Source organism: Equus quagga, chromosome 9 (genome assembly GCF_021613505.1).
Source record: "Equus quagga isolate Etosha38 chromosome 9, UCLA_HA_Equagga_1.0, whole genome shotgun sequence".
NCBI lineage: Eukaryota > Metazoa > Chordata > Mammalia > Perissodactyla > Equidae > Equus > Equus quagga.
This window is the reverse complement of record NC_060275.1, coordinates 79,213,827-79,241,330: the sequence shown is the minus strand read 5'-3', so window position 1 is coordinate 79,241,330 and position 27,504 is coordinate 79,213,827. Positions and strand designations below refer to the sequence as shown.

The window sequence follows — 27,504 nt, the reverse complement described above, 5'->3', positions numbered from 1 at the left end:
TACAACTAAATGTAGCTATTAGAGCTCTTTATAAATGGATCCTGAAAAAAACCAGCTAGTTTTGTTTCTGGTGGTTTTAAATTAAACCTCAATTCAGACTTCAGCATTCTGTTAGTGTGTTTTAATTGTTGGTTGTGCCTGTTTACTCATTTGAGTAAAGATATTAATATCTAAGGTTAACATCCAGTATAGAGTTATACCTAATGAATTTCAGTTCATTTATTCTCTTATTGATCTTTGTTCTCTACTAGTAATGTAAGTTAACGAATGCCTGCCTGTCAAGTGTGGGATCTTTATTTTGTGTTCATCAGGCATCTTCTTTGATAATTAAAAGAGCTTAGTGGCTGTGAGAGAATTCAATAATCTCCCTGACCCTATACCTCCCCTACAAACAGAGGAGATTATCTTTGAGTTTAACTACAGAAAGGTCACTCAGTTTTGTAAAACTGAAATCTCGTTCAAGGCGAGATAAATATCTTTGCCCTTAACTGTGTGTGTGATCTTCCTCTGTTTTGTTTTCTTAAATGATAATAGCAATGTGTTTGCTGTCCAGTAAGTCTTATATATGTGCTGCTTATGGAAACTTACACCATCACGTCAACTCAGTACATGTTTACTGACATACTATGTGTATACTGCTGTGCTAGGAACTGACTTATTCTCAGATAAGAGCTGGGGAAGTAGCAACATAATTCAGTTCTTGTGTTCTCTAGCTAGTTATTGATTGCTGGTAACTGGATTCATGAGAAACTCTTGGAGAAAACTGAGGGGTAGTTGCAGGTGCAACTTGGATTTGACAGTATTCATGTATACACTGGGTATGAGGACAACTTCATGAGTGCTGCCTACTGATTGCCCTTTTAGGGTACACGTGATGTAGGCAATGAAGAAAAAAGGTAAAGAAATACTTAGTAAATACTTAAATAAATACTTAAGAAAGTCACCTTAATAAAAATGTGAATTGACACCCCACCCCTAAAAACCAAGAATGATTCAGTGTCAGACTACTGAAAATGATTTTATGATGTATATTTTATTTATACACAGCTTTTAAGAAAATAATTTGTGAAAAGTAAGATATGCTTAATTTTATATCTTATTACATTGATAGTAATTCCACGTTTAGGATTGAAGTTTCATGGCTTCTCAAGAGTGTTTCTTTCTAATGAGACCTTTGCTCAGTTGAATCCTGGGGTGGTCAGACTCTTTCACAATTGCCAAGGACTGAGGAATGAATGGGGCGGTCCTGTGGGCAATTTTAATTCCTTGATAGTTAGGCCCAGGCTCATATCCATACCTCTGGAAGGGTGGTAGGGAAATTCTAGCTCAGATTTCTCCCTCTGAGTAGTGCCTGGGTTTCCTGGAAGAGAGCAGAGAAGAACCCACAAAGGACCCTGAGGTGTTGCAGGACAGACGACACCTGAAAGGCAGGAGAGCTTTTGTCCAAGGAGACAGTGGTCAGAAGTAGCCACGCCGCTGGGCAAGGAGTACAACGGCGGCAGTGACTGTCTCAAGACCAGCAGTTTCAGTGGAGTGATGGGTGTCAGAGCCACTGTGCTTTAGGAGGGGATGACGGTGGTGAGGAAACACAGGCTCCTCTTGAGAAGCTGGAGGAGGACAGAGGAGTAGAGAGGCGGAAGCCCAAGGATTTGCAAAGGCAAAGAAGCATTCTGGGGTCAGTTTGGTTGGTTTTTGTTTTAAGGCAAGAAGAGGAAAGAATGCTTATAGCCTGAAGAGATGGAGCACAGAGTAGGGGGCTTATTGTTTAAATTATTGTTGCTCATGGTGTAACAAAACATTCATTCACTCAACAGATTTATTAAGAATTGGCCATATGTCAGGCATTAGGAATACAGCAGTGATGAAACAGACAAAAGTCCCTACTCTCAGAGATTATGTTCTAACAAAAACATGGTTGTAAGTGTGCTTGGAACTCCTTTCATGGTTTCTACTTGGTTTTTTCATGTTTTATGGACTTCCCTTAGGATGACGTGAACACTTCTTTTAAAGTGACCCTTCCTGCCCCAGGTATTCAGAGGATTACTTTCTGTCCAGGCTCTCCTGGTGGCTCTTGCATTCCTCTACCCTCTTCCTAATTGTCGCTTGTAGTTACGCTATAGAAATACTGTCGCAGTCCCATTTTAACTTGGGTCAGCATGTGTACCCGACTGTGTATCTGATCAGTCACATTTTGATGTTGAAGGCGTAGATGTGGCGATGCACCTGGGGAGGTGATCCAAGAGTACTTTCTTGGTAATAATAAAATATCAGAGTTTTAAAATGACTTATTTTTAGAAAAATAATTTAGGACATATTAAGAAATATCTCTATGAATATTACTTCTCATGCATAACTGATAGGCTTTCTTGGATGGAAAGTGGTAGAAATATGGCTAATATTTGGCAGTTATGCAGTTTATCGCTGCCTCAGGTAGAGGGTGACTTGTTACTTATATATAGGCAGTTGTTGTGCCATCGATAAATTATGCCCCGTAAACAACTTTTTTGAAGTTTTGTCTTGTTTATGTGAACACCAAATTATGATGTGAAAGTTGTTGAGAACAGCTTTGTTAGCTTATCAGTGAACATTTTGGCCATCCATTCAGCAAACTTCTGTTGAAGAGAAAGGACCCAGGAGTGTCTTGTGCAGCCTGCCATCCTGGGAATGCTTTCTTGGAACAATGAACAAAATTGATTCAAGTCCTTAGTCTCATGGTTTACCTTAATTCATCTGGATTTTATGTTTTAGTCATATTTGTATTTTTAACACAAAACTGTCACTGCACCCCCTCCCAAATCTTGGAATAAAATTGACTTTCTAAAAATAGATGCTCTATTTTTCATTCTTATGCTGTGGTTTCAAATGCATCCTGCCGTCTGTCTCCCCCCAAACTAGGAGAATCCCGGTTTGAGGACCCTGAATTTAGCACTACCTCTTCCCTGGCCACACCCACTTATTGAGCCCCCTCAGCTAGTTCCCTTTCTTCCTCTCAGGTTGCTTCCTAATAGGATGTGATCTCATGGCTCCTCCTTCTCCCCTCCCAGGCACAATCCCTTTTGGAGTTTTCTTCAAGACCTTTTATTTCTATTAACTACCGGAAAATCAACAGGCATTAACAAAATTAGAGATGTGGACAAGTTCCAAAGTTAAGAGAAAGTTTTATTCACTGAAATACAGATGTCTAGGCTTATGGATCTTAGCTTCTTTTACTAACCACCTCTTAATGTTTTACTGGGGATGAAATCTGTCACTCTCCCCATGACTGGTGTTCCAGCTCTTCTCTGTTTCTGCAGTGCCCCTACAACTAATGGTGGATACTCGGTTTACACAAAGGCCTCAGTGAAGTTTATTTGCATCTTAGAGATCTTTCTGGTCTGGAGGCTAATACTGGAATGGCAGTGCTTCCTCACAGCCTGCCATGTACAAGTATCAGGCATTTGAGAGTCAGTACTGTTAGAATGGAAGATGAGTAAGACATGGGCCTTGCCCTCAAGTAAAATACAGCCTGAGGGGAAAGATCAATCTGTTCCTTTATTCAGTGTATATTTATTGAGCTTTCTGCTGGGGCAGGGGACATAAAGTTGAGACCCATTTCTGCCCTCAAGAATCTTAGTCAAATGTTGAAGACAGATAAGAGGCCATTTTAATAGAGTGCTATTTGCTGAGTGGGGATGGAGGAGGACCCCCCCCCCCCGCCCTGACTGAGTCAGAGGAACTGTGACCAGTGGGGGAGACTGAAGGCAGCATCTGGAACAGTTTCTCAGAGGGAGGGTTGACCCTAGAACTTGAGTGATGGGGTGAGAACTAGACATATTGACACCAAGAGAAATGCCTAAGGAAAACTAAACAAATTTTATTTTTATTTTTTGCTGCTTCTGTATACAATCACGTGACACATAATGACGTTTTGGTCAGTGACAGACCGCATATACGATGGTAGTTCCATAAGATTAGTGCCATACAGCCTAGGTGTGTAGTAGACTATGCCATCTCGGTTTGTGTGAGTACTCTATGATGCGCACACGACAATGAAATCACCTCACGACAACAACGAAATCACCTCACGACACATTTTTCAGAACGTATCCCTGTTAAGTGACACATGACTGTACTGGATAAACTCACGTTTTATTAATTGTCAGCTTTGTTTCCATTTTTCACCTTAAAAGTTTTGGGATTGAGTATCAGCCAGAATGATAATCAATTGTCATAGTTATTCTAGGTAAAAAGAATATTCACATGCATGCTTATGAAAAAGAGTTGCTGTCACATTTTAAAATAGGAATAATACAGTAGTATAATTTATATATTACAAGTACAGTCCTTTGCCCCATTTCCATTCAGATTATTCTTTTATAACTGAATTCATTAAAATTAGACAATGGTTATGATGACTGTCTTTTGAAGCCTATACCAGGCTAAGTCATAAGTCTAAACTTGCCAGTTTAAAATAAATGCAATTATTTGGTTCTGCTGAATTGTAGCTTTTGCTGCAGTGAAAAGAAACTGGCATATTTGTGAATACCTCCAGAATTGTTGAAATGAGGAAGACCTTATTTAGGTAGACAGACAGTAACGATTCAGACTATATTTGGGACAGGATATTAGAATTAATGTGCCTTTTCTCTCAAGTGATTAGTGGGCAGATGGCATCTATAATGTTAATATTTGCTTAAATTACATTTTTAAGGAAAGAGTGCCACATACTGAATGAAGTTTTTTTTCCTTCCCTCCCATTCCATTCCTAGAATGTTCTATTTCACTTTGAATTCTTAGTTTCTCCAACTCTGTGTTGTTGTTAATTCCAGTAGGTAACTTATGCTAGACAATGAACCAAGAAGTTAGGTTCATTCCTGATCTACCTTCCAAAGGGTTAACCAGAGTGGATAGTATTCTTACAGGGAGTTTGTGCCTCCAAAAGCAGTTGTAGAAACAACACCTAAACATAAGCATGATTCAGCACTTTGCAAGTTTCAAAACCTTTTCATTATTTTAATGTACTCATTGGCCCAAAGGTTTTTTGTTTGTTTTGTTTTAAGATGGGTATATAGACACTCAGTGAGTAGGAATAGGTGAGCAAATGGCTGGGAAGAAATTATTCCAAGGAATAATTGAAGGGGATCGAGGAACATATGACATTGGTCAAGACCCACTGGGGAAACTCCAGTTTCCTAGGGGGTAATACTAGTCTGGGGTTGTTTGATCTCAACTTGGCTGAAGGTGGTTTGGGGAGATTCTTGAGGTTGCAAGTCCAAATACCTACTTTAGAATAATCTGTATGGTACTTCTCGGTACCAAAAAGATATCATCTAATCAGTGAAAGGGTGAAAACATGAACACTAGCAAACGCACCAGTATCAGAATTAAAAGATTTCATTTGAGAATTTTACATGACCATTATTTGTAGTTTATTGGCACATTTGTGGTATTTTGGCTTCATTTATTACTAGGCATCAACCGTCTCCAGCTTTTTCCACTTGTTTACTGGACTATGCAAGTAGGGAGTGATTTTTTACAAAGGAGGTGGACAGATTAACTGCACAGCCCACTGAGGGATGATATTTTGTATTAAAATCCTGAAGTAAACAAAAAAATATATATTGTAAGATACTAGAATTCCCTCCATAGAAAATGTTTGTATTGTCTAACTCAATTATGTCAAACTTGTGTCGCAAACACCAGATGTAATTAACCAAAAGTTAGTCACTGTTTTCAGTTTAAAGAATAAATTGCATCTAAGAAAGATCTTAAAAGTAGAAGAAGAAAAAGGGAATAAATTGCAGTGACAACTGCTCATGTTACTTAAATAAGGAGTGTTAACTGGCTGAATGGCAAGCGTTCTCTAAAAACATAATTTTTAATAATACAAAAGCAAAAATATTTTAGCAGTAATTGTGTTTTCAGGTTAGCACTCAAAATAACTCATTAAATATTAATGTATCCTAGCTTTTCTCCATTTAAAAAACGCAAACCATCACTTCTGTGATTTGACACAGATAAGCATTTCTGAAATTATGATACAGATTATGAGAAAAGCAAGCTGTGTGGCTGCAGAGAGCCCTTGACTGAGGGAGTTAGAATTCAGGTTGGGACATTGTCACAAGTGGAGCTGAGACTGACTTGGGCAGAGAACCGCCATGCTTCAGTTCTCATTTCAGGCTGCTTCTTTACTTTACATCTTTTTGACTTGTAGCACTTAAATTTGCAAAACGGTATGTGTCTTTTAAGGAGGAGAAATTTGTGGTTCATTCGTTAAAAAAAAAAAAAGACTAGAAGAGTTAATGTTTTTGGTGTAAAACAACCTTAAAATCCATGTTTTGTGGTTCTTTCTTGAATGTTCCTCCTGATAGTTTGATCTTTCTGAGAGAGCTTTGACAGAGTCCCTTATACATAATACTCACCCTGTTTAGTAATTAGGTTTGAATTGCTTTTATGATACAAACTATCTAGGGTACCGAGTCTAAAAGTTTAGTATTTCCCAGCCTGAGTTTTCACAGGGTCTGTGGATCCACATGTGTACCATGTCTATGGTGATGGTAATGTTAAGAAAGGATTCTCACATTTTCATCTTTCTTTTTTTTTTTTGAGGAAGAGTACCCCTGAGCTAACATCTGCCAATCTTTCTCTTTTTTGCTGAGGAAGACTGGCCCTGAGCTAACATCCATGCCCATCTTCCTCTACTTTATATGTGGGATGCCTGCCACAGCATGGCTTGACAAGCAGTGTCATGTCCTCACCTGGGATCCGAACCGGGGAACCCTGGGCCGCCAAAGCGCAACAGGTGAACTTAACCACTGCACCACCGGGCTGGCCCCCAGATTCTCACATTTTAAAACGCTGGGACCCAATGAATTACAGGAGTAGCAAAGAATATTTTATGCAAGTAAACTATTGAGAGGTACTTTCCAGATTTAACAATTAACGTGAGTTTATGAGTCCTGTTGAGCTTTAATTCTTTGATGTTTTATCACCCTCATAGGATTACAGCATTTATATAGTGGCATTAATAAATGAATCATAATGTTCACACTGGACAGCCCTAAGATATCATTTCGTATTTTATTTGGTAAAGTTCTTGATTTGATAAGTTCTTGAATTCTAGAAAGGTTGTGAGTTACTTAAAATCCTGTAGCTGATTAATGGCATAGTTAGGACTTGAATCTGATTCTCCAGACTCCCCAATTCTGTTATTTTTCTCTGGTTCCATGAAGCTTTCCACAGTGTAAAGAGTAGTAGTACACACAGTAGCACATGTTTATTTTTAAGGAACTCTTTCAGCCATACAGAAAAATACAGAGGGAAAATATTAGAGAATAGTATAACGAACAGCCATGAAACCTTCGCCTGTATTTAATAAATGTTAACGTTTTATCATATTTGCTGCAGGTGGGTGCAAAGAAATGAATATTTAAAAAACAGTCGGAGCTTCCTTTGTCCTCCTCCCTCCTGGCGCCCCACCACATGGTAGCCTTGCACAGCAGTCTTCACATTCCAGATGTCTCTAGTCAATGTTGTTACCTCCTGAAACTAGAAAAAATAGTTGTATTTTGTTATTTTCATCTACCATATTATTAAAAGAAATTCTGAAGCAACGTAATGTAGAAGAGGGGGACAGGGCTTTGAAGCCAGGGGGGCCTGGTTTTGAAACTCAGAATTCTCACTTACTGGGGATTCTTAGTCAAGTTACTTAATCTTTCTGCGGCAGTTTCTTCATCCACACAATGAAGATGATGTGTCTTACCTTGCAGCCCTGTGTGAGACGCAGAGACACTGTGTGCACCGCACCTAGCATAGTACCTAGTTCAGGAGGTGCTCCATGAAGAGTAGCTTTCATCATCACCATCATCACCATAAATAAGAAGAGTAGCAGTTGTAGTAGTTACATTTATTGTGTTCTTACCATGTATTTGGCATTGTTTTAAGCACTTCATCCATGTTCATTAATTTTAAAGCTGAGGTGAGAACTGTATGTAAAGGGCTTAAAACAGTGAAAGGCACAGAGGAAATGCATTATAAATGGTAACTATTACTGCTGTTTTAAAGAAAAAGTTAATGGGAGAAAATTAGGGAGGTTAACTTCCTTTTAAGCACTTTACATGTATATTAACTTATTTAATTCTAATATTCACTCTATATGGTAGGTATTATTATCCCCATTTTACAGTGAACAAGTTGAGGTACAGAGAGGTTGAATAACTTAGGCCAAAGCTATATAGCTAGTAAGTGTCAGACCTTGGATTTGAACCCAGGCAGTCTAGCTCCAGAGCTCATGCCCCTGATCACTGTGCCATACTTCTTGATTATGTTTATGGTATGACTTCTCACTTTATCTACCCTGTCCTAGGAATATGTCCTTCAAGTTATGTCATCTCTGTTGAATAAGGAAGCCATTTTCGTTTTGCTGTGTACACAATCCAGATTTTACTAGTTTGGGTGGCTATTGCGCCATCAATACCCCTAATAGACCTCCCCCCCCCCCCCCCGGCAATACTTTCTAAACTCCCCGGTGTGGGTTTTGCATGTGCTGGTGAATTAATTGGGTCAGTTGCCCTGTAGCCACCTCTGGATAGCACTGCCTCCTCAGCCATCACCTTCACCCCCTTCAGCCATGTTGGCCTCCCTGCACTGCTGGGCACTGGTGCTGCTTCTGCTTAGACCTGCTTCCCACCAGTCACTGCCAGGAGCACCACAATCAGTGCTGGAGACACACGAGTGCTCCCACTGTGCCAGAGCTCTGGGGGTTTGCAGTGAAGTGAGGACCATGCCTGAGGCCCCTTTTTAATTTCATATTCTGGGGCTTTCCTCTAGATGTATAGAGATTTTTAGAGAAAATGGCTTGTCAGAGGTTTTTTTTTGGCTGATGTCTTCTTTGTCCTAACCCCAGATCTAGGTCCTTGGCTGAGAGTGAGTGGACTGGGCCAGAGGCAAATCTTGGTGACAAACTCTGGTCTCTGCTAGTGGTTAGATTGGGCCAAGTTTGAATGTCTGCCTCCCACTTCTCTTAGGATGGGTTCATACCAGCTGATCTTACCTGTCTCTCTAGCTGGCTGTCAAATAATCTTTTTCCCCGCATTTTGAATTCTTGGAGCCTTAGTTGCACTAAAGACATGCTGAATTTTGTGATAGCTTGAGAAGTCTTAGATTAAGACATTAGGACAGCTGGTGTTAGTTTCTTCTCTAGATTTTTCTTCTTAGATACACTGACTAATTTGGGCCAGAAGTACAGATTATCCAGTACAGGTTTCTCACAGTATATCCCCAGGAGCACTACTCTGTCAAAAGTGTTCTGCTAAAAGGGATTCTGTGCCAAGTAAGTGTGAGGAATGCTGCTCACCTGCTTTTCCTTTCCTCTTGGAGAATTATGTGCAAAGGTCTTTAAATAAACCTGTTTAACTTCATTTTATCTAGTGTTTCCTAAACAGCAGAACCATAAGCTGTTTAGTATTTTATAGAACATTATTTTCACCAAAGCTGTTTCTTTTGTCTAGAAAATCTCTTTTCAGCCTTCGTCAGCTCCATGCCTGCCAGTCTGTTCTTTCCTTTGAAATTATATAGGCATTCTTCCTCTGTGGATCTTTCCAGGGCTCCCTTAGATAAAATTAAGGATGGCGATCCACTCCATCCTTGCACCTATTTATGATATATTAAAATATTTCTATTATAGCAGAGATGGCATTGTATTTTCTCTCTTCTACCTGACTAAGTGCCTGCAGGGATAGAGATCCCGTCTTATTTATGTTTTGTTTCTTTATCTGACTTTGTATTTGTATCTCTATTGCCTAGCCCTTAGCTTACACTTAGTAGGCTTGCCAACGTTCATTGAACAGGGTGGTGGTTTTCTAGCATTAAAAGAGAAGAAAAGCTACATTTGTCAGAAAGTCATTCGTCCTCATTCTGAGCATCCCAGTTAACATGCCTTTCCACAAGCTAGAAGGAAGTAGTGTAGAAATAGTACTAGCGTTTCCACAGGGTTTGAAAGAAATCCTTTTCCTAGCAAAGGCTGTAAGAGGGCTTTGTGCTCTAATTCAGTGCTATACCCTCTTCTCCGTTAATCTGGGAACATTAGAAACAATCTAAGGGTTTTCATTAACGTAGAAGGTACTCACTCAGTGTTACATTTTTAACTTTAAATTAACTTTAAAAAAAGGGGGAATATTCTCAATTATTAGCTTTGTTCATTTGATCTCTTAGAATACTACTCAAACTGAACTACCTCATTTCTTTAAAGATAATTGACTTAGTAAAAATGTAGTCACAGATCCACTGGAGAAGGTTCCAAAGAAAAACATACACCAGAGCCTCCACATAACACTGACTTGGGATATTTTTGATGAAAACCAAAATGGTGAGGAAGCAGCCGTCTTTCCCCTGAATACCTGCTTTGTACCAGTGCACTTAGATGGAGGACAGGACGCATTGATTTGCTGAAAACTGCCCAACGGTAGCAGCGTAGGGAGTTTGGATCTACTTTTCTAATGTAGTGTAAAAGCTCACTACATTTATGCATCACTTGTCTTCTAGACATTTCCAACCCTAGATTTGTCAAGTAGCACGAAAGGGGAATTCTCAAAAGGAAATACACATTTAGCCAAATACTGGAAAAAATTAGCATCCTTTTCCTTGCTTACTGATCTATCTTCAGCAATCCTTAAGGAAGAGGATGCTCATACGTCCCTTTTTTTTCCCCAAAGGTTTCTAAAGGTTCTTCGTCAAGTATCAAGGACACAACAAAGGGAGGAATAAACAGTGGAATTTTTGGCACTGAATATCAAAAGAATACTAGCCTACAGGATTAAAAGTATTTGAAGCTTCCATGGCTTTTTGTTGGAAAGGATCAAATGAGAAATGGGACGATATTGGTCTTAAACTCCTGTAAACATGGGGCTCCCAGAAAATAGTTTACCTTAAACCCTGTAGATCTTCCGAGTTCATATTGAGAAGAAAAGGGTAGTGTGCATCTCTCCCCCTGGGAAGATGGGTGGAAGAAGAGTAGTAGTTAGAAATATTGTTACAAAGGTGATTACTTTGATGAGTAAGAGAGAGATTTTTGAAAAATATTTAGTTTAAGTTGTAAACATTCTAGTGACAGCAGGTAATGTTTCAGTCCATTTGTTTTATCATTGGTAGCAGAACAGCATTCACTGTTTTTCTGTTAAGATTTTCATATGTTTTGTGAGATGGTGAATCTTACAGAATCACAAAACACATTTCTGTCCAATTCTGACCATTTTTTATAATTTTCACTTGTCTGCATAAATATTACCATCAAATTTTAGTTCATAATTTGTGATAAGTCAGTGAATTTCATTGAACTTGAGTCTTAAGTCATTATAGAACTGACAGTGTGTTGGTTTCACTTTGTAGTCTAATTTGTTTTCTTTTATACCCACATATGAGGGGTGTTAACTTGAAGACGTGTCTGCTCTTACCTTCTCTGGTTTTTCTCCTCAACAGCTTTTTTAAAAATAATATTTTCTGATTTTAAGTTGCTAATCTAGGATTTTCATTTCCTTACTAACCTGATTACTAACTTCATTCATCTTATTTCCTTTAGTTTTCTTTAAAATTCTTATCAATTTTAATAGTCATTGCATATTCTTGAGTGTCTCTGCATAGCTACTTTCCTCCGCCTCCCTCTGAATTTTGCTGTAAATTTGAGCTGTCTGAATTATCTTACTCCTGGCAAGTTTTAACTTCTATTGGATTTTGACAATTTCTTGACTGATCAGTTACATACTTGTCAATACATACGATTGTTATTTTATATATTCCCTGGCTTGATAAAGTATACATAATTAGTTTCATTCTTATATAAATTTGCTGATTTTTATTTCATCTATTAAGACATATAGAAGAAAGAATGATTCTTTTTCCAGATTTGGATAGAACATCTCAATTCCATTATTGGGTGATGTCATCAGTAATGCATATTAGACTGATTTGTTTGTTGTACATTAATAACTTGAATGTGGTAGCTTTTAATGGAACGGGCCAGCTACATTTCTGAGGGACATGGATGAAGGAAACATCTTAACCAAGTTTTGCATTGCTGCTCTATATTCTTTCTAGGACTAGGCAGGTGTTAAGAAGTGATTTAGGGGCCGGCTCCGTGGCCGAGTGGTCAAGTTCGTGCGCTGCGCTGCGGCGGCCCAGGGTTCGGATCCTGGGCGCGGACATGGCACTGCTCATCAGGCAACGTTGAGGCGGCGTCCCACATCCCACAACTAGAAGGACCTGCAACTAAGATATGGAACTATGTACGGGGGCGGTTTGGGGAGATAAAGCAGAAAAAAAAAAAAAGATTGGCAACAGTTGTTAGCCCAGGTGCCAATCTTTAAAAAAAATAAAAATAAAAAAAAGAAGTGATTTAGAAAATTGTTTTGCATTGCATCTTTAAAGTTTATCTGGGTTTCAGCCACAGGAACCACAGCCCCTTTAGTTTGATGATATTTACTCATACATAGGCATGTCCACTTGAAAGTCTAGCTGTGGTGTTTTACCTTAAACCTGTCAATAACTTTGGAAGCTCTTGAAGTCTATCCACAATGTTTGTATATTAATCTCACAAGAGTTACTTTTCCTGCAAGGCAGTTTTATCAAATTCATATTTGAATATTTCTGTGAATATCTGTGATCAGGAAAGTTGCCTTTTAATCATAAAACAGTTTTGAATGGATTTAAACAAAAATGTGACTCATAAAAGAAAACCTAGAATCCTTTTTCTTTCTTCACTGAATAATGTATCCTCTGTTCACTATCACTATCATAATGGTGTCTAGTTGGTAGTTATAAATATTTTATGTACCTTTTAAAAATATATTTTAATGGTGTCTAAATTTTTAGCACACTGATTTATAATTACCAGTAATAATTTACTTATCAATCCCTTAGAGTTTCATTCAGTATTCTGTAGAATATCAATTGCTTTAAATATATTCATACATTTCTAGCATACATATTACATATAGTATAGGAGAACTATACAGTTAAAATACAGTTTTCTTTTTGATTCACTTGTCTTCTCTAAAGGAAGACTTTGAGGCACATAGTTTACTCTATAGACTAGGTCAGAGGTAATTTACTGTAAAAAAAATTCCATAGAAGGCCAGCCTGGTGGCACAGCGATTAAGTTCGCACGTTCCACTTTGGTGGCCCAGGGTTTGCTGGTTCGGATCCCTGGTGCGGACATGGCACCACTTGGCAAGCCATGCTGTGGTAGGCATCCCACATATAAAGTAGAGGAAGATGGGCATGGATGGTAGCTCAGGGCCAGTCTTCCTCAGCAAAAAGAGGAGGATTGGCAGCAGATGTTAGCTCAGGGCAAATCTTCCTCAAAAAAAAAAAAAATAGAGTTACTACCTTAAGAATGGTTTGATACTGTCTAGTAGCTCTCTGCCTTTTGCACACTCCCTCATTATGTTTGCACAATGATTGTTAAACCAATCTTTTACAAATTAGTAATTTAGAAGTAGGAAACTTTTTGAATATTCTTCCTGTTCTCTTTGAAATTGTTTATATGTCCCAAAGACACTAATTTGTGGTAGAAGTTATGGGTTAAATGGGCGATGTGTGTCGATTGTGTGTGCTAGGTGCAACATCTGCATGGTGTTAATTCCTGGATCTTTGTTCATCAGAAGTGATAACCAGCTACTCTGACTCAGAATCAGCAATTGTTTATTGCGCCCCTGGCATCTGTTGCTGTGGGTGCTTTCTTTGTAACTGCAGGCAGGAAGTGCCCAGGGAAAGGCCCTGCCCTCAGAGAACTTGCGCTTTCTGTCTAGTTGGCTTACGTCAGCTAGTGAGTGAGCATTTGCTTTGTGATTATCCATTAATACACTCTTTTGGTTTAATTTTGGTTAATTTCATATATACTCTTTGTGTTTCTATACCATGTTCTACTTTTCAAAAATCCTATAATTTTTACTGGAGAATAATTTTAATGTTAAAACTCAAATGGGATGATATTTTAATAGAAACTAACCCATGGTGTCAGATATATTGACTTTTAGTGACAATTTAGAATAATTTCTAAATATGAGTCAATCAAAATTACTTAGGTGGTATTAAACTGTGTATAATCATTGTTGATAATGTTATATTATTGCTCTCGTTATTTTACCCCTATATTATTGAACTTTTGGTGTAGTTAACCAGACCATGAACATTTTGAGGGTGAAATTCTGTGCCTGTATCCCTCAAAGGACTAAATACGAAGGTTTGCACACAAACTAGAAATAGTTTTTCCCCCTGATAAAGATTTCTGATAGAGGTTGAACATATTATAAAACTGATTATACCATGGCCATCCCCATATTAAGAAATGACAGTCCTTTGTTGTGCTAAAGAGAGGATGTTTACTCTGTATGGGGAAAAAAAAACGTTGCCCGTTTCTCATTGTAAATAAATAGGAGTTATGCCATATTTAGCTCTCAGGGTCACATATTACTGAGCATAACCTGGAATAAAATCTTTTGGGGACTGATTTTCATAATATGAGCCATTTTTATATACTATTATTTCTTATGTAAAATTAGATATATTGTAAAAGTTACGTTACATAAAGATGGAAGCGTTGCCCTTACCAATGATTTTATTTAATCCTTCTTGCTCAGAAGAGGGAAAAGGCCAGCAGTTGCCAATAACGATATATCTCTGGAGAAATTTTCTTACGGGAAAACAGAGTTGTTCCAGTATCGAGATACAGATTTTTTGCCCTCAGATCTGGGTCAGCAAATTTTAAGCACTTGTAAATACTCATTTTCCTTTTGCCCCATAGGAAACAAGAGACTTTGGAATCATTCATATCCGAGTTTAAATCCTGTATTTTTCACATATAGATTTTATCACCTTGGACATGTAACTTAACCTCCTTGTCTTTTTTCTTCCCTGCCAATGGGATATCAGAGTCCCATCTCATGAGAGTTGACTGAGATGACCCACGTGGAGCAGTTAGCACAGTGCCCTGACCATGGTAAGGGGTTGTTAGCCTCTGCTGTTAGCCATTGTGCTCCACCACACACTCTCCCCACCCTTGCCGCAGTCATTCCTTCTCTTGCCTGTTACTCAGAAACTTAAATTTTAAGGGTTCCACATGGGCTAGTTTTGTTTTGAAAGATGGTTCTTCCCTTACTCTCCTCTCCTCTCAGTAATAAAGCTGGTGGGTTTTAGTACGTGAATTCCTGCTGCTATGAGAACTTCACAGGTGGACCTCAGTTGGGTGGCTCTGAATTGAGCTTGTCCCAAATAATGCAGTGTATTTTGCAGGGTTCCGTGAGGTTCCTTGGACACTGTGAGAATTGAGATTCTCTCTATATAAAGTCATCCATAATCTAAGCTGTTCTGGAAATCTTTATGTATACCAAGGCTAAAACCCCATTAATTTCCAGAAAGATTTCCTGTGATCATATAGTCTTTGTTACTCCTGTTACAGTGAAGTGCTCTTCTAGTGAATAGAATTAATGTCCTTCTTTAATTCTTAAAATAGTCACCATTGTAAAAACTTGTTTAAACTTCTTTGTATTCTTATCAAACAGATATCTGATGCTAACTTGTAAAAGCAAAATCAGATTTGACGGTGACCTCCCATACCAATGAAGAACACAAACTTCAGAGTCAGACAGACCAGGGTTTGAATTCTGGTCCTGCTACTTACAGACTGTGTGGCCCTGGGCATGTAACCCAGCCTCTCCAGGCCTCAGATGGTACCAACCTCATAGGGTTGTTGGGAGAGTGAAGTAAGTTAACACATGTACAGCACCTACTTGTCTGGCATGACTTCTTCTATTATGATGGAAGTCTAGCAGTTAGTTCTCCATATCACTAGTTGTTGACTAATATTTGCATGCTAAAGATGAACCATTTAAGAAATACCTTTAAAAAACTGTAGTAAACTTGGTAGGATTCTAATTTTGAGTATTTATCAGATATCCTCTATGTGCCAGGACAGCATGCTGAATTAGTGTTTTAGTCAGGCTTTTTGGAATTGCAGGGAAGAAAGACACGTTAGGGTTTATTTCAGTGCAAAGGAAAGGGCCCATGCAGTTTCCTCCATTGCAGCACGTACACGCGGCCTCTGGAGAACTTGGTTACTTACTACCCAGGGAGGCATAAAGTAGCTCTGATCGTCTGACAGCGTGTCAGGGAACCCAAGTACACCTCATAGGTTTACTTTTATTGCGTCTTCCCTTCTCTCCATCTCTACCAGCATCTTCCTTCTGACTAATGTCTCTCTCTTCTCGCTATTTCTGTCTCATTGCTCATACTTACTCCTTTGCTCTTTTTCTCTATTTTGGTGCCATTCTTCCTGCAGTGACACTGTCCGTGTAGCCTGCATTCAAACTCCCATAGAGAGAAGACCTGGTTAAGATGTTCAGTACCATTCAGTATAGAAGGTCTTTGGACCAGGGCACATTCTTGCCCCAGCCAACTGTGGGCTGCGGGATGGATTCACGTGTACAAAGCATGGTGCCCCTGAGCACCATCCTCAGAAGAGGAGCTGGCTGTGGCTGGATAGGCCCTCTGCCTATCCAGGACATTTGGCACTGATGAGAGGAAAATGAATAAGCTATTATAGCCTCTCCTGGAAGGGCTCCCAATGTGGAGAGGGAAGCAGATACTTACACAGACACTTGAGTTTATGCTGTATTATAATTAATATTAGCATACTGGGAAGGAGTGGCTGACAGCTGTAGAATGGTGGTAAGAAATTCTTTACTGAAGGCAGATGGAATGACAAAGGTATTCCTGTCAGGAAAGAAATCATCTGCAAAGGCAGAGAGGTATGAAATATCTTGGTGTGCTTAAGAAGGGAGTATTTTAGTGCTGTGAGAATAGGGCAGTGGCTGGCATATAAGGGACTCCAGGACAACAGTCTGGTACTGATGAGGTTAGTCAGAGTATTAGAAGCAGAGCTAGGGAAAAAAAAATCATCTCCTAGAAATCAAGGGAGGGGAGATCTGTAAGAGTGACTGTCCAGTCAGCAATGGCTGGGAGCAAGTGGCTTCACTGAGAAGGGGCCATTGAAGCATCTCATTTTTTAGCATGTAAATTCCGTAGGTCTAGAAAGAGACTAGAACTACAAACCTACCCTCAAGGGAGAAAGGTTCTTTGAAGCTCTAGGTCAATCACAAATTCCTTCTGAGGTGTGTTTAGAAACCAAAAAAAGCAAGAAACCTATGTTTTCTAAATAAACAGAAAAGGAAGATAAAGCTTAATCTGTGACAGTGTTTAAGTTTCTCATATTACCTGGCTAAAATTCTGTTTATTTTTTAAGTCTTCAAAGTAGTTCCTGAAACATCTATGTATGTTTTGCTAAAAAGTCAGAAAGATATAAGCCATTATTTCAGTTAAAATAATAGGTACGGTTGTAGGTAATAGATAAGGCAGAAATAACTCTCCAAAACACTCATGTTTAACCAAAAAGGATTAGAGGCTCTCTGATATTCTGGTGATTTTGCAACTATCTGTTTAGATAAGTGTGTGTTAAATATATATGTGTATTTCCTGCTATAGCTATAATATTAATTGGATAAGATGACAAATCACTGCTATATACGCATGCACACATACCCCCAAACACATATATCTGGTAAAAATAAAAGCCCAAATATAGTTGATCTATGAAGACTGTATGTTAGGATTATAACAAAACAATAAACATATGTAAGAAAAACTTGTTTTTCTTCCTAGGTTGGTTTCTATTTCAGAGACAAATGAAACTGAGTAGGTATGATTTTTTTCCTGGCAAGTAGAATAGGATTTACTATATATTTTATTGAATATAAAATCCAATTGGTTGTAAATTGTACTGTTATTTTATATACCATGAAGAAAGGGAATAAGAAAATTCTGCCGATTAAATTATAACAGCATTTGATTATAAGAAGCATTCAGATTTCAGAAATAAAAATGTGAAAACATACACATTTTAGAATTAAAGATATATAATTATTACTTAATGAAGACATAAGAAAGAACACTGGTTTACATTTGCAGATTAATTTAGGAGCAACAAGAATTGTTCTGAATAGCATCTAAATTGCAAATTTAGTCTTAATTAAATACAGAACTATAAAAAGATTAAATAACATGAGTAGACATTAAATTTTAAAACCAGAAGGGTCTTTAGGGCTGCCAAAGATGTTAATAAATGATCATTCATTTAATATATGTTTGAATACCTATCATAAGCAAGACATTGTTAGATGTTGGGTGTACAGCGATGGATAAAACACTGATCCCTGCCCTCATGGAGGTTACAGTTCATGGGGGAAGAGGAATAGGTTTGCAAACTGCGATGAGCACTTTAAAGGAAAAGTACAGTGCTGTGAGGGAATGGAGCTAGGGATTCCTGATTGAGATTGGAAGATTCTCTGAGGAGTTGAAGAAAAGCTAGAGTGGGTGGAAATTAACAAGGTGAAAAGTAGACAAGTAAGAAACAGCCCCTGCAAAAGCCCTGAGCAGGGAAGGTGTTTTTTAGGCAGTGAAAGAAATAGAAGGGTGGGGAGGGGTCTGGGCGACTTCACTAAAGGTAAGACCAGATGGTACAGAGCCTCATAGGCCTTGTTAAACATTCTGGATTTTAGTCTAAGCCCAGAAGGCGACCACTGGAGCATTCTAATGGGGGAAGCGACTCTGGCAGCACTGTGAAGCCTGGGTTGGACAGGATTCAATGTGAAGTAGCCCTCTTAGGAGTCAGCTGCCAGTTCAGACCAACTAAGTTGGCAGCTTGACCTGGGGGATTGTGAATGGAAGATACGTTTTCTTGAAAATAATTAGCCAATGTTACCATAGTCTTCATTTGTGTACTTTTTGACTCAGCAATTCCATTTCAGGGCATTTATTGTAAAGAAATAGTCTTAGATTGAGCTACTAGGATGCCTATCCTCTATTATTTATAATAAGAAATTGGTTTAAAAGATTTTGGTGTTTTCAAACAAGTGGTAAGGAAAGAGGCAAATCATGTCAACTTTAAGGAGGCCGCATCATCCAGGAAGATTTGTTTAGACAAGGAGAGTCCTCTGCATGTTTGGGTGGGTGCCCAGGAGAGAGAGACTGAAAATACAGAATGGAGAAGAGATATTCATAAAGTAAATTTGGGGGAGGAGAGACATGTAGGACAGACGGAAGATAAGCACCTTTGTCAGGGAGTGCCAGAGCTTCTGGTGTAGAAATGCACTGTAGTTCCACAAGGTGACTTAATTTTTGAGAACCAGCCTGGGAATCTAGCCATGCCTTGCGACATTGTTACTGAAGGAGAAAGCGTTTGCTTTTCAAACTATAGAGTTGTGAGTTTTTGGTATGCAGTCAGCCCATAAATTCCATTGCCTATAAATCTGAGCTTCCCTGGGTAAGTACTGACTGAGCAGGATGAATTTGGGGGAAAATATTTCTTTCTCCTCCCTCCCCCTTTCTCTCCTCCTTTCCTCTCCCTTTCCTCCCCCTCCCCATCCCTTAGCCTCTCTTCCTTCCCTCGACCTCCTTCTTTTCCTCTCCTTTTCTTTCCCCTTCCCTCTCCTCCCTCCCTCTCCTCCCACCCAACCCTAACATTTATATTTTACAGTATAATCAGAGCAGGAAAAACAACCAAACACTTCTAAGTAAATAGTCTACCTCTCTTTCTTTTCATTTATATTTTTTCTTCTCATATTGCCTCTTTCTTTGTGACACTATTTTTTCATCTGTAGTGGAAATATTCTACTACAGTCATGCGCCACATAATGGTGTTTCAGTCAGTGAGGGTGGTCCGGTAAGATTAGTACCATCTAGCCTAGTGTGTAGTAGGCTATACCATATAGGTTTGTGTAAGTACACTCTGTGATGTTCTCACAATGACGAAATCGCCTAACAGCATAATTCTAAGAACATATCCCCATCGTTAAGTGACATGGCTGTATATGGTCTTAATTTGCAAGTTTTGAATGTTATATGCTCTTTGCATTCCTAAAAATATGTAGGCCAGTCTCTGGCACAGAGGTATTTACCATATTGGTTTCCACTCCTCTCATAGTAATGATGTTTCAGTAAAGCCAGTTAACTGTTTCCTTTCTAGTGCATATTTAGTTTTAAGTAGATTTTTTGCTTGTTCTCTGAAGCTGCTGCTGCTTTATAGTTAGGATTAGCTGGAAAATTCCTAGAGGAGTTTAAATTTGACTTTTTAGTAAGCTTGCGCTTATCATCTCTGATATTTCCTTAGTATTTCCTTTTTCTGTCAGTGTAGCAAAATCACTGTATTGTAGCTTTATAGAATTTCCAAAATAGTTACTGAATTATTTATAATAGTTAGCTATTTTTTAAATTTTTACTTCTTTCAGAGGGCAGTTGCTTTAACTATTTCCATTTGAACCAAGGTTTAAAATTGATGCATATGCATATTATGTGTTGTACACATCCACATGTGGATGTGAGTGTATTTTGAAATTAGCGGCTGCTTAACCTGTTTGGCTTTGTAGAATTACTTATCAAAAGTTACTAGCTACAGATTATTTTATTCTGATAACTCCACATTGTATTCTGGAGTAAAGGTTAAAATGTTCATACCAGATAATTTTTATTCTTTTTATATGGAGTACCCCAAATGCTTTGTGGTGGAATTATTGTTTTGAGAATACAAATTTAATCATGTAGGCTTTGAAAAAATATTGTGGGGTCATAGAAGATGTGGTTAGATTTCACCTAGCTTATTAAATATTTATTTAGTTTATTTCAGAAAATGAGCATATCTGCCAGATTTTATCTATATTGACTTAAATTGTTGGAAATCCTGGGATACAAGGTAGTAAAATACTCTTCCAAATATTTGTCTGTTATGTACTTGAGTATGTTAGAGTGATGTAATTAGAAACAATGCAATTGTCACCAGTGTATTTGTTAATATCGTACTTAATGTCTTAGTATCCTTTTTGTTAACTACCTAGAAACACAGTCTGTATTTAATATTATTAGTAAGCCTGCCCTTTCTAAATAGAACTTTTCTTTCAAAAGGCATTATTAAACTCATGTAATCAGGCAACATTCAACAATAGATTAGTATATGATTCACAGTATTCATAATGATTCACAATTAGCATATTAGTATACCATATTAGTATGATCATCAGTATATCATATTAGTATATCATTCACAATGATATTTTTATACCTTGCTCATAACTGTTAAGCTGCCATCAAACCACTCATTTGACATATTTTGGGGGTTTTTAAAAAAGCAGCTATCTTTTTACCTACATGTCCATTGAAAGTATAAAATAGAACCATACTGATCTATTTGTTCTTGGAAATTATTTTTCCTATATAAATCTCATACTCCTTTTTTCTCCCTCCATTTTAGTCGAGAGATGGAGAATAAAGAAACTCTCAAGGGATTGCACAAGATGGAAGATCGCCCAGAAGAACGAATGATCAGGGAGAAACTGAAGGCAACCTGTATGCCAGCTTGGAAGCACGAATGGCTGGAAAGGAGAAATAGGAGAGGCCCTGTGGTGAGTGGCTGTGGGTGACCTTCCATAAGGAAGAAAGCATAGGAGGAAATGGAAAATAAAGCATAAATAAATTCTCTTCTAAGCTTTCCCCTCCCCTTCATTTTAAATGCAGTACTTTTATTTGCTTGATATTCTAGCCACTTGGAACAAAACATACCTAAAACTCTGCTTATTAAGCAACTTAAACTGTTCTAGGAACTAAATTGGTTGGCTGGGTGGGAGGTAATGCTTAAAGCAACACTGCCCTCTAATGTCAGTATCTAAAATCCTTTTATTAGAGATTTATATTGTACTTAAACTTTTAAAAAGAAAAGCAGTTTTTCCAATTTTATTTTGCTGTTTTATCTCTAAGGTAGGATGCAAGGATCTTAATTCCAGAAATCTTCCAAGAAAGCAGAAAAAATTAAATAAACTGATGGGGTTTGGGATAAATTAGAAAGATGCCCAGGGTTTGGGAAAAGAAAACCTAGATTCCTAGGTTAGGAAAGGCAGGCCTACTCTATCCTTTGCCATGGCTATTCCTTTTAAAGTATACGAATACTATGAAATGTGCTTCTTCATTCTTATAAAGGAAGAAGGAGATCTCAGTTACAGTGGCCCAGTGCCAGTCTCTACCAGCAAGTTTTTGTTTGTTTTTTGTTCTTTATAAACAGAGATGACAATTTAAGATTCATTGGGGAGTGTGTGTGTGTGTGTTTTGAGGGGCAAAAGGGGAGGGTATAATCATAAAAGTTACTGAGCAAACCACTCATTTGGAAACCTCTAAACTACACCCCTACCAAATGATCCTCTAGCCCCACATTCATTCCATATGCCTATCTAATTTTAAATTTAATTAAATGTAAATCAAAGTAAAAATTTAGTTCCTTGGTCACACTAGCCGCATTTCAGATACTCAGTAGCCACCTGTGGCTAGAGGCATCTGTAACTGGGCAGTGCAATTACAGAGCATTTCTATCATCTCGGGAAGTTCTGTTAGACATTTAGTACTAACTAGCTTCTTAAATATCTCAAAAACCCCTGAGATTCTAGACATTGCTCATCATTGAGCTGCAGTCCGTCTTTCTACCCACTTGTTCTAACTCTTGGAGCTAATAGAGAATATATCTAATTGTTCCTTTATAGACCAGCTTTTTAAACTGCCATGTTACCCATGAGTCCTTGACTTTCCAGCTAAGCTTCCACATATCTTCCACTTATTCGTCATATAAAGTAGTATGGTGAGAATGCCTCACCATTTTTAGTAATTATGTCAGAAGATGAAGATGAAGAAATTAAGGATTTTCTTAGAAAAGAGAAAGTTCTATTGAAACATCCTATAGAAGGTGGCAAATTTATACCCAGTTAATATAAAGAAGAATTTTTGAACAATTAAAGTCATCTGAAGTTTGAACATGCTGCTTTCTGGAGCTCCTTGAGCTGGTGGAGAGTGAATCTTTTGAGAAGAAATCAGAACTTTTTAAAAAGAAGTCAACTCTTGGGGCCGGCTCAGTGACGCAGCGGTTAAGTGCACACGTTTGTTCCACTTCTGTGGCCCGGGATTCGCCAGTTCGGATCCCGGGTGCACACAAGGCATTGCTTGGCAAGCCATGCTGTGGTAGGCGTCCCACATACAAAGTAGACAAAGATGGGCACAGATGTTAGCTCAGGGCCAGTCTTCCTCAGCAAAAAGAGGATTGGCAGCAGATGTTAGCTCAGGGCTGATCCTCCTCAAAAAAAATTTCATATGAACTAAGAACATCCATTTATCTTAAGACCAAATTTTGTTTTTTCTCACTGTCCCTTTTCCACCAAATACTTAATTACTTTATCTGTGTAGTGTATAGGACAGTGGTAAAGAGGGAATAGATTTGTGAAATAAATTACATAACACATAGTTCTTGAGCTCCATTATACCACTCTACATGTTACAGATTATAGATTTTAGATTTTCCTTAAGAATTTTATAGTCTATTTGGGAGGTCTGATTTTGTTTGTTTTTATTATGTTTTATGTAAGTTACAGCAAATCCATCTTGAAATATGTGAGGCATAAATATCTCTGATTGTGAAAGTAAGAATTATGTGCAATAAATAAAAATAAAGTAAGGCATGAAATATCACAAAGCAGTTTGTGACTATGTGCCAAATGCATGGGATAGGCAGAAGAGCAAATAAGGACTTAGGAAAGAGGAAGAATTACCTTAATAAAAGGTATTTACGAAGGATTTTGACCAAGCCTTAAAAGATGGGTAGGTTTTCACTGGGTGAAGTTATGCCTGGGGCAGTGCTGGCTGGAGATGTGGATTAGGAGGGAGAATGTAAATGACAGCCCAGGAAGAGGACAGGTGAGCCATGTTTGCTGGGCACAGCGATTGCCTAGCAGAACAGAAGTAGTGGGAGAAAGGTCTGCTGAGCTTTGATGTTCTAAGGCTACAGAGTTTGGCCTTTTGTGTCATAGCTTCAGTTAGGTCTGAAGGCCCTAATAGGTTAAAACAGCAGATCTTGTAGACTGCATTTCTGCTTGAGAGATTGATCTTTAAACTTCTAGCTGCTTTTGGTGTTTCTGAAATACATGTTTAAACTATCTATTGTAATATAATATTGGGGAAAAAAAGGTCTTATGGTAATCTATCAGACTATTTGAGCACTTTAAATATGCCCAGTATTGTTTTCAAGATCCTGCATTTTTGGGGGGCCGCCCCATGGCCAAGTGGTTAGGTTCATGCGTGCTGCCTTGGCGGCCCAGGGTTTCACTGATTCAGATCTTGGGCTTAGACCTAGCACCACTCATCAAGCCCTGCTGAGGTGGCGTCCCACATGCCAAAACTAGAAGGACCTATAACTAGAATATACAGCTATGTACTTGGGGGGCTTTGGGGCAAAGGAAAAAAAAGATCCTGCATTTTTTCAATACAAATGAAAAAAAATCTACTTTAATCTTGTTGAATAAATTAACTGTAGAAGTTATAAGTGCTTATTTTTCACATTTGTTTACTAATCTTTGATTGTTGATTTTGAATATTAAGTCATTTAGGGCACATAATAACAGATAACACCAAATTCTAAAATTATGCAGGGTAACGTTTTAACTAGTGATAAAGCTTAAATGACTGAAATCCGTCTGGGTAAAAATAGTCTTACATTTACGGCTTAAAGTAATACTAAATAAAAGTTGTTATGTTGTCTGTTATATTTGTATAATATTACATAATAAAAACTCATTGAGTTCATTTATTATGTTCAAATTTTCTTATTTTTCATATTTTTAAGTAATCAAAATATTGGAATTTTAATTTAGGTGGTAAAACCAATCCCTATTAAAGGAGATGGATCTGAAATTAATAACTTGGCAACTGAGTCTCAAGGAGAGGGCCAGGCAAGCACCGCTTCACCAGCTCCCAAAGGCCGACGCAGTCCTTCCCCTGGCAGCTCCCCATCAGGTCGCACAGTGAAATCAGAATCTCCTGGAGTAAGAAGAAAAAGGGTTTCCCCCGTGCCTGTAAGTTAATGTTTCAACAAATATGTTAAGTGTCTACAGTTTTTAGACAGAAAAGATTGGCTAGATTGACTAGCCATCTGTTAAGCAGCAGTTCTCAAAATGTGGTCCACAGACCATTGGTTGTAGGGAGAGGGCAGGTCCTGAGACCCTTTCTGTGGATCCATTAGGTCAAACTAATTTTGTAATAAAACTGAGATGTTATTTGCCTCTTTGACTGCTCTGACGTTTACAGTGGTGGGTAAAGCTGCTAGTGCATTCACCTGAATTAAAGCTATGAGAACAGAAATTGTATTTTTCACTTGGGTACTTGACAGACATTTTCTTTAAGATGAATTAAGTGAAACTTACTTCAAGGAAAACAACTGAAATTTTTTTTCACCAGTGGTAAAATTTGAGATTTCAAGCAAAAATTAGAATTTTGGAAAACTCCCATCTACCACTGTAAGCTTGATGGTTTCCCAATACTTAGACTAATGAGATTGGTGATACTATCAAATGTGATACACTGAAATGTGGAACATTTGAAAGATCTGCAAAACTTAGTGAACCACTATTTTCCAAATCACCAGCACATGATGAAACAAAATCATTCTTGGGTAAATGATCCATTCAAAGTATGTAGGCTATACTATCTGGATTTTAATATAATAGTAGGAAAAGTTTGTTGATGTGGTTTCAGATTCCACGTTACAGCCTCCTTTAAGAAACTACTTCTTTGGTGTAGTGTCAAAGAAGAATATTCATAATTATTTGAAAAGGCTATTAAAATACCTTTTCGAGTTACATATCTGCATGAGGCCAGATTTTCTTTGTGATAACCAAAGCATCATATCACAGCAGAATGAATGCAGAAGCATCAGTGAGACTCCAGCTGTCTTCTATATTAAGCCAGACATCAAAGAGATTTACAAAAAGACAGATACTAACTTTCTGAGAAAGAGAATTCTAGTGGCAGAAATGCAAGTTAAAACTTACTTTCTAACCTTGAAGAGCAAATGAGTGAATGGAAAAATGATTGAGTTAGTGACCACAAGGGGAAGATTTGGTTTTCCTCAAATCTAAGGTTGTTAAAGCATATAAATCCTTCAAAAAGTAAATTTTAAGTAAAATTTTTTACAGTAAAGCCCAAGATACCCAACAGCATTTATTGGCTTTATGTTGACAGACTTTTAAATTAGCTATTTTTTTTTAACTTAAAACAAGAGCGATCATTTATTAGCTCATGAATCTGCAAATTGGGCAAGACTCACTCAGTGTCTGCTCCCCATCGCATCTGCTGAAGCTACAGTATCCGAGACTGCTTATTCACTCACATATCTGATGCTTCAGCTAGGACGCTAGTACAGTTGGGGTCTTTTGGCATGTCTTCCTCATAGCATGGAAATTGGGTTGCAACACGAAGTGTTTCATGCTAGGAGAGAGCATGGAATAGATTCTCTCTCACAGCCCTCAGAAGGAACCAACCCCGATAACAACCTTGATCTTGGACTTCTAGCCTCTGGAACTATAAGATGATAAACTTCTGTTAAGCAAAAAAAAAAAAAAAGCCACAAGAGTTTCAAGAGGGCAAGTCCCAACATGGAAGCTCTTATCAAGTCGCCATTTGCATCATGTTTGCTAATGCCTTATTGTCCAAAGCTAGTTGCATGCTCAAATCCAGAATCACTGTGGGAGGGGACTACACAAGGGTGCATATACTGGGAAATGTAGTTCATGGGGGCCATCAAAGTAAAAGTCTACCACAAGTATATACTGAATTGTATCTCCCCCTGCCCCACTTTGGGATATATGCTAAACAAAGTTACTCCCTCATTGTTTTTAACAGCTACAGAGCATTTCATTATCTGGATAAATCATAGTTTATTTAATGCACTGCATACTAATGGACATTTATATTCCTTTTTAACCTTTCATTACTAAAAAACAGTGCCGCAAAAATATTTTTTATGCATACATTATTTTGCACATCTGTGAACTTACCCATAGTCTGAATACTAAGCAGATCAAATAGCATGTGCATGTGGACTTTTTTTGGTTTTTTACTTTTTAGTAACTGCCTACTAAAAAATAATGGCATTATCGAGATATAATTTATATACTATACAATTCACCTGTTTAAATTGTACTATTCATTTGTGTTTGGTGTATTCAGAGAGTTGTAGCCATCACTACAATCAATTTTAAAACATTTTCATAACCCCAAAAAGAAATCCCAGACCAATTAGCAATCTCTCCCAGCCTTAGGCTACCACTAGTCTACTTTGTGACTCTATATGTAATTTGCCTGTTCTTGAAATTTCATATAAATGGAATCATATAATGTGGGGTTTTTTGACTGGCTTTTTTCACTTAGTGCCATGTTTTCAAGGCTCATCCATGGTATAACTTGAGTGAGTACTCCACTCAATTTTAACTGTAGAATAACATTCTATTGTGTGGATATACACATTTGTTTATCCATTCATCAGTTCATGGACATTTGGGTTGTTTCTACTTTTCGGCTATTATGAATAAAGCTGCTGTGAACATGTGTGTACAAGTTTCT

The 27,504-nt window shown here is 38.0% G+C and overlaps 1 protein-coding gene and 1 long non-coding RNA gene across 6 annotated transcripts in view; one reads left to right on the top strand and one right to left on the bottom strand.

The window, feature by feature from the left end:
- MAP3K1 (mitogen-activated protein kinase kinase kinase 1) overlaps window positions 1-27,504 on the top strand; it is a 74,696-nt gene that overhangs the window by 19,958 nt on the left and 27,234 nt on the right. Inside the window, exons 2-3 of the mRNA XM_046670870.1 lie at window positions 21,329-21,479; window positions 24,759-24,959. Of these exons, the coding sequence (XP_046526826.1) occupies window positions 21,329-21,479; window positions 24,759-24,959 (352 nt within the window). The remainder of the gene's footprint in view (window positions 1-21,328; window positions 21,480-24,758; window positions 24,960-27,504) is intronic.
- The window catches only part of LOC124244382 (uncharacterized), a 68,819-nt gene continuing 48,024 nt past the window's right edge, over window positions 6,710-27,504 (bottom strand). For all 5 annotated transcript variants that reach the window (XR_006889986.1, XR_006889983.1, XR_006889984.1 and 2 more), the window contains 2 exons: window positions 10,904-10,966; window positions 6,710-7,527 (listed from right to left, as the gene is read on the bottom strand). This is a non-coding gene — a long non-coding RNA (uncharacterized LOC124244382). The remainder of the gene's footprint in view (window positions 7,528-10,903; window positions 10,967-27,504) is intronic.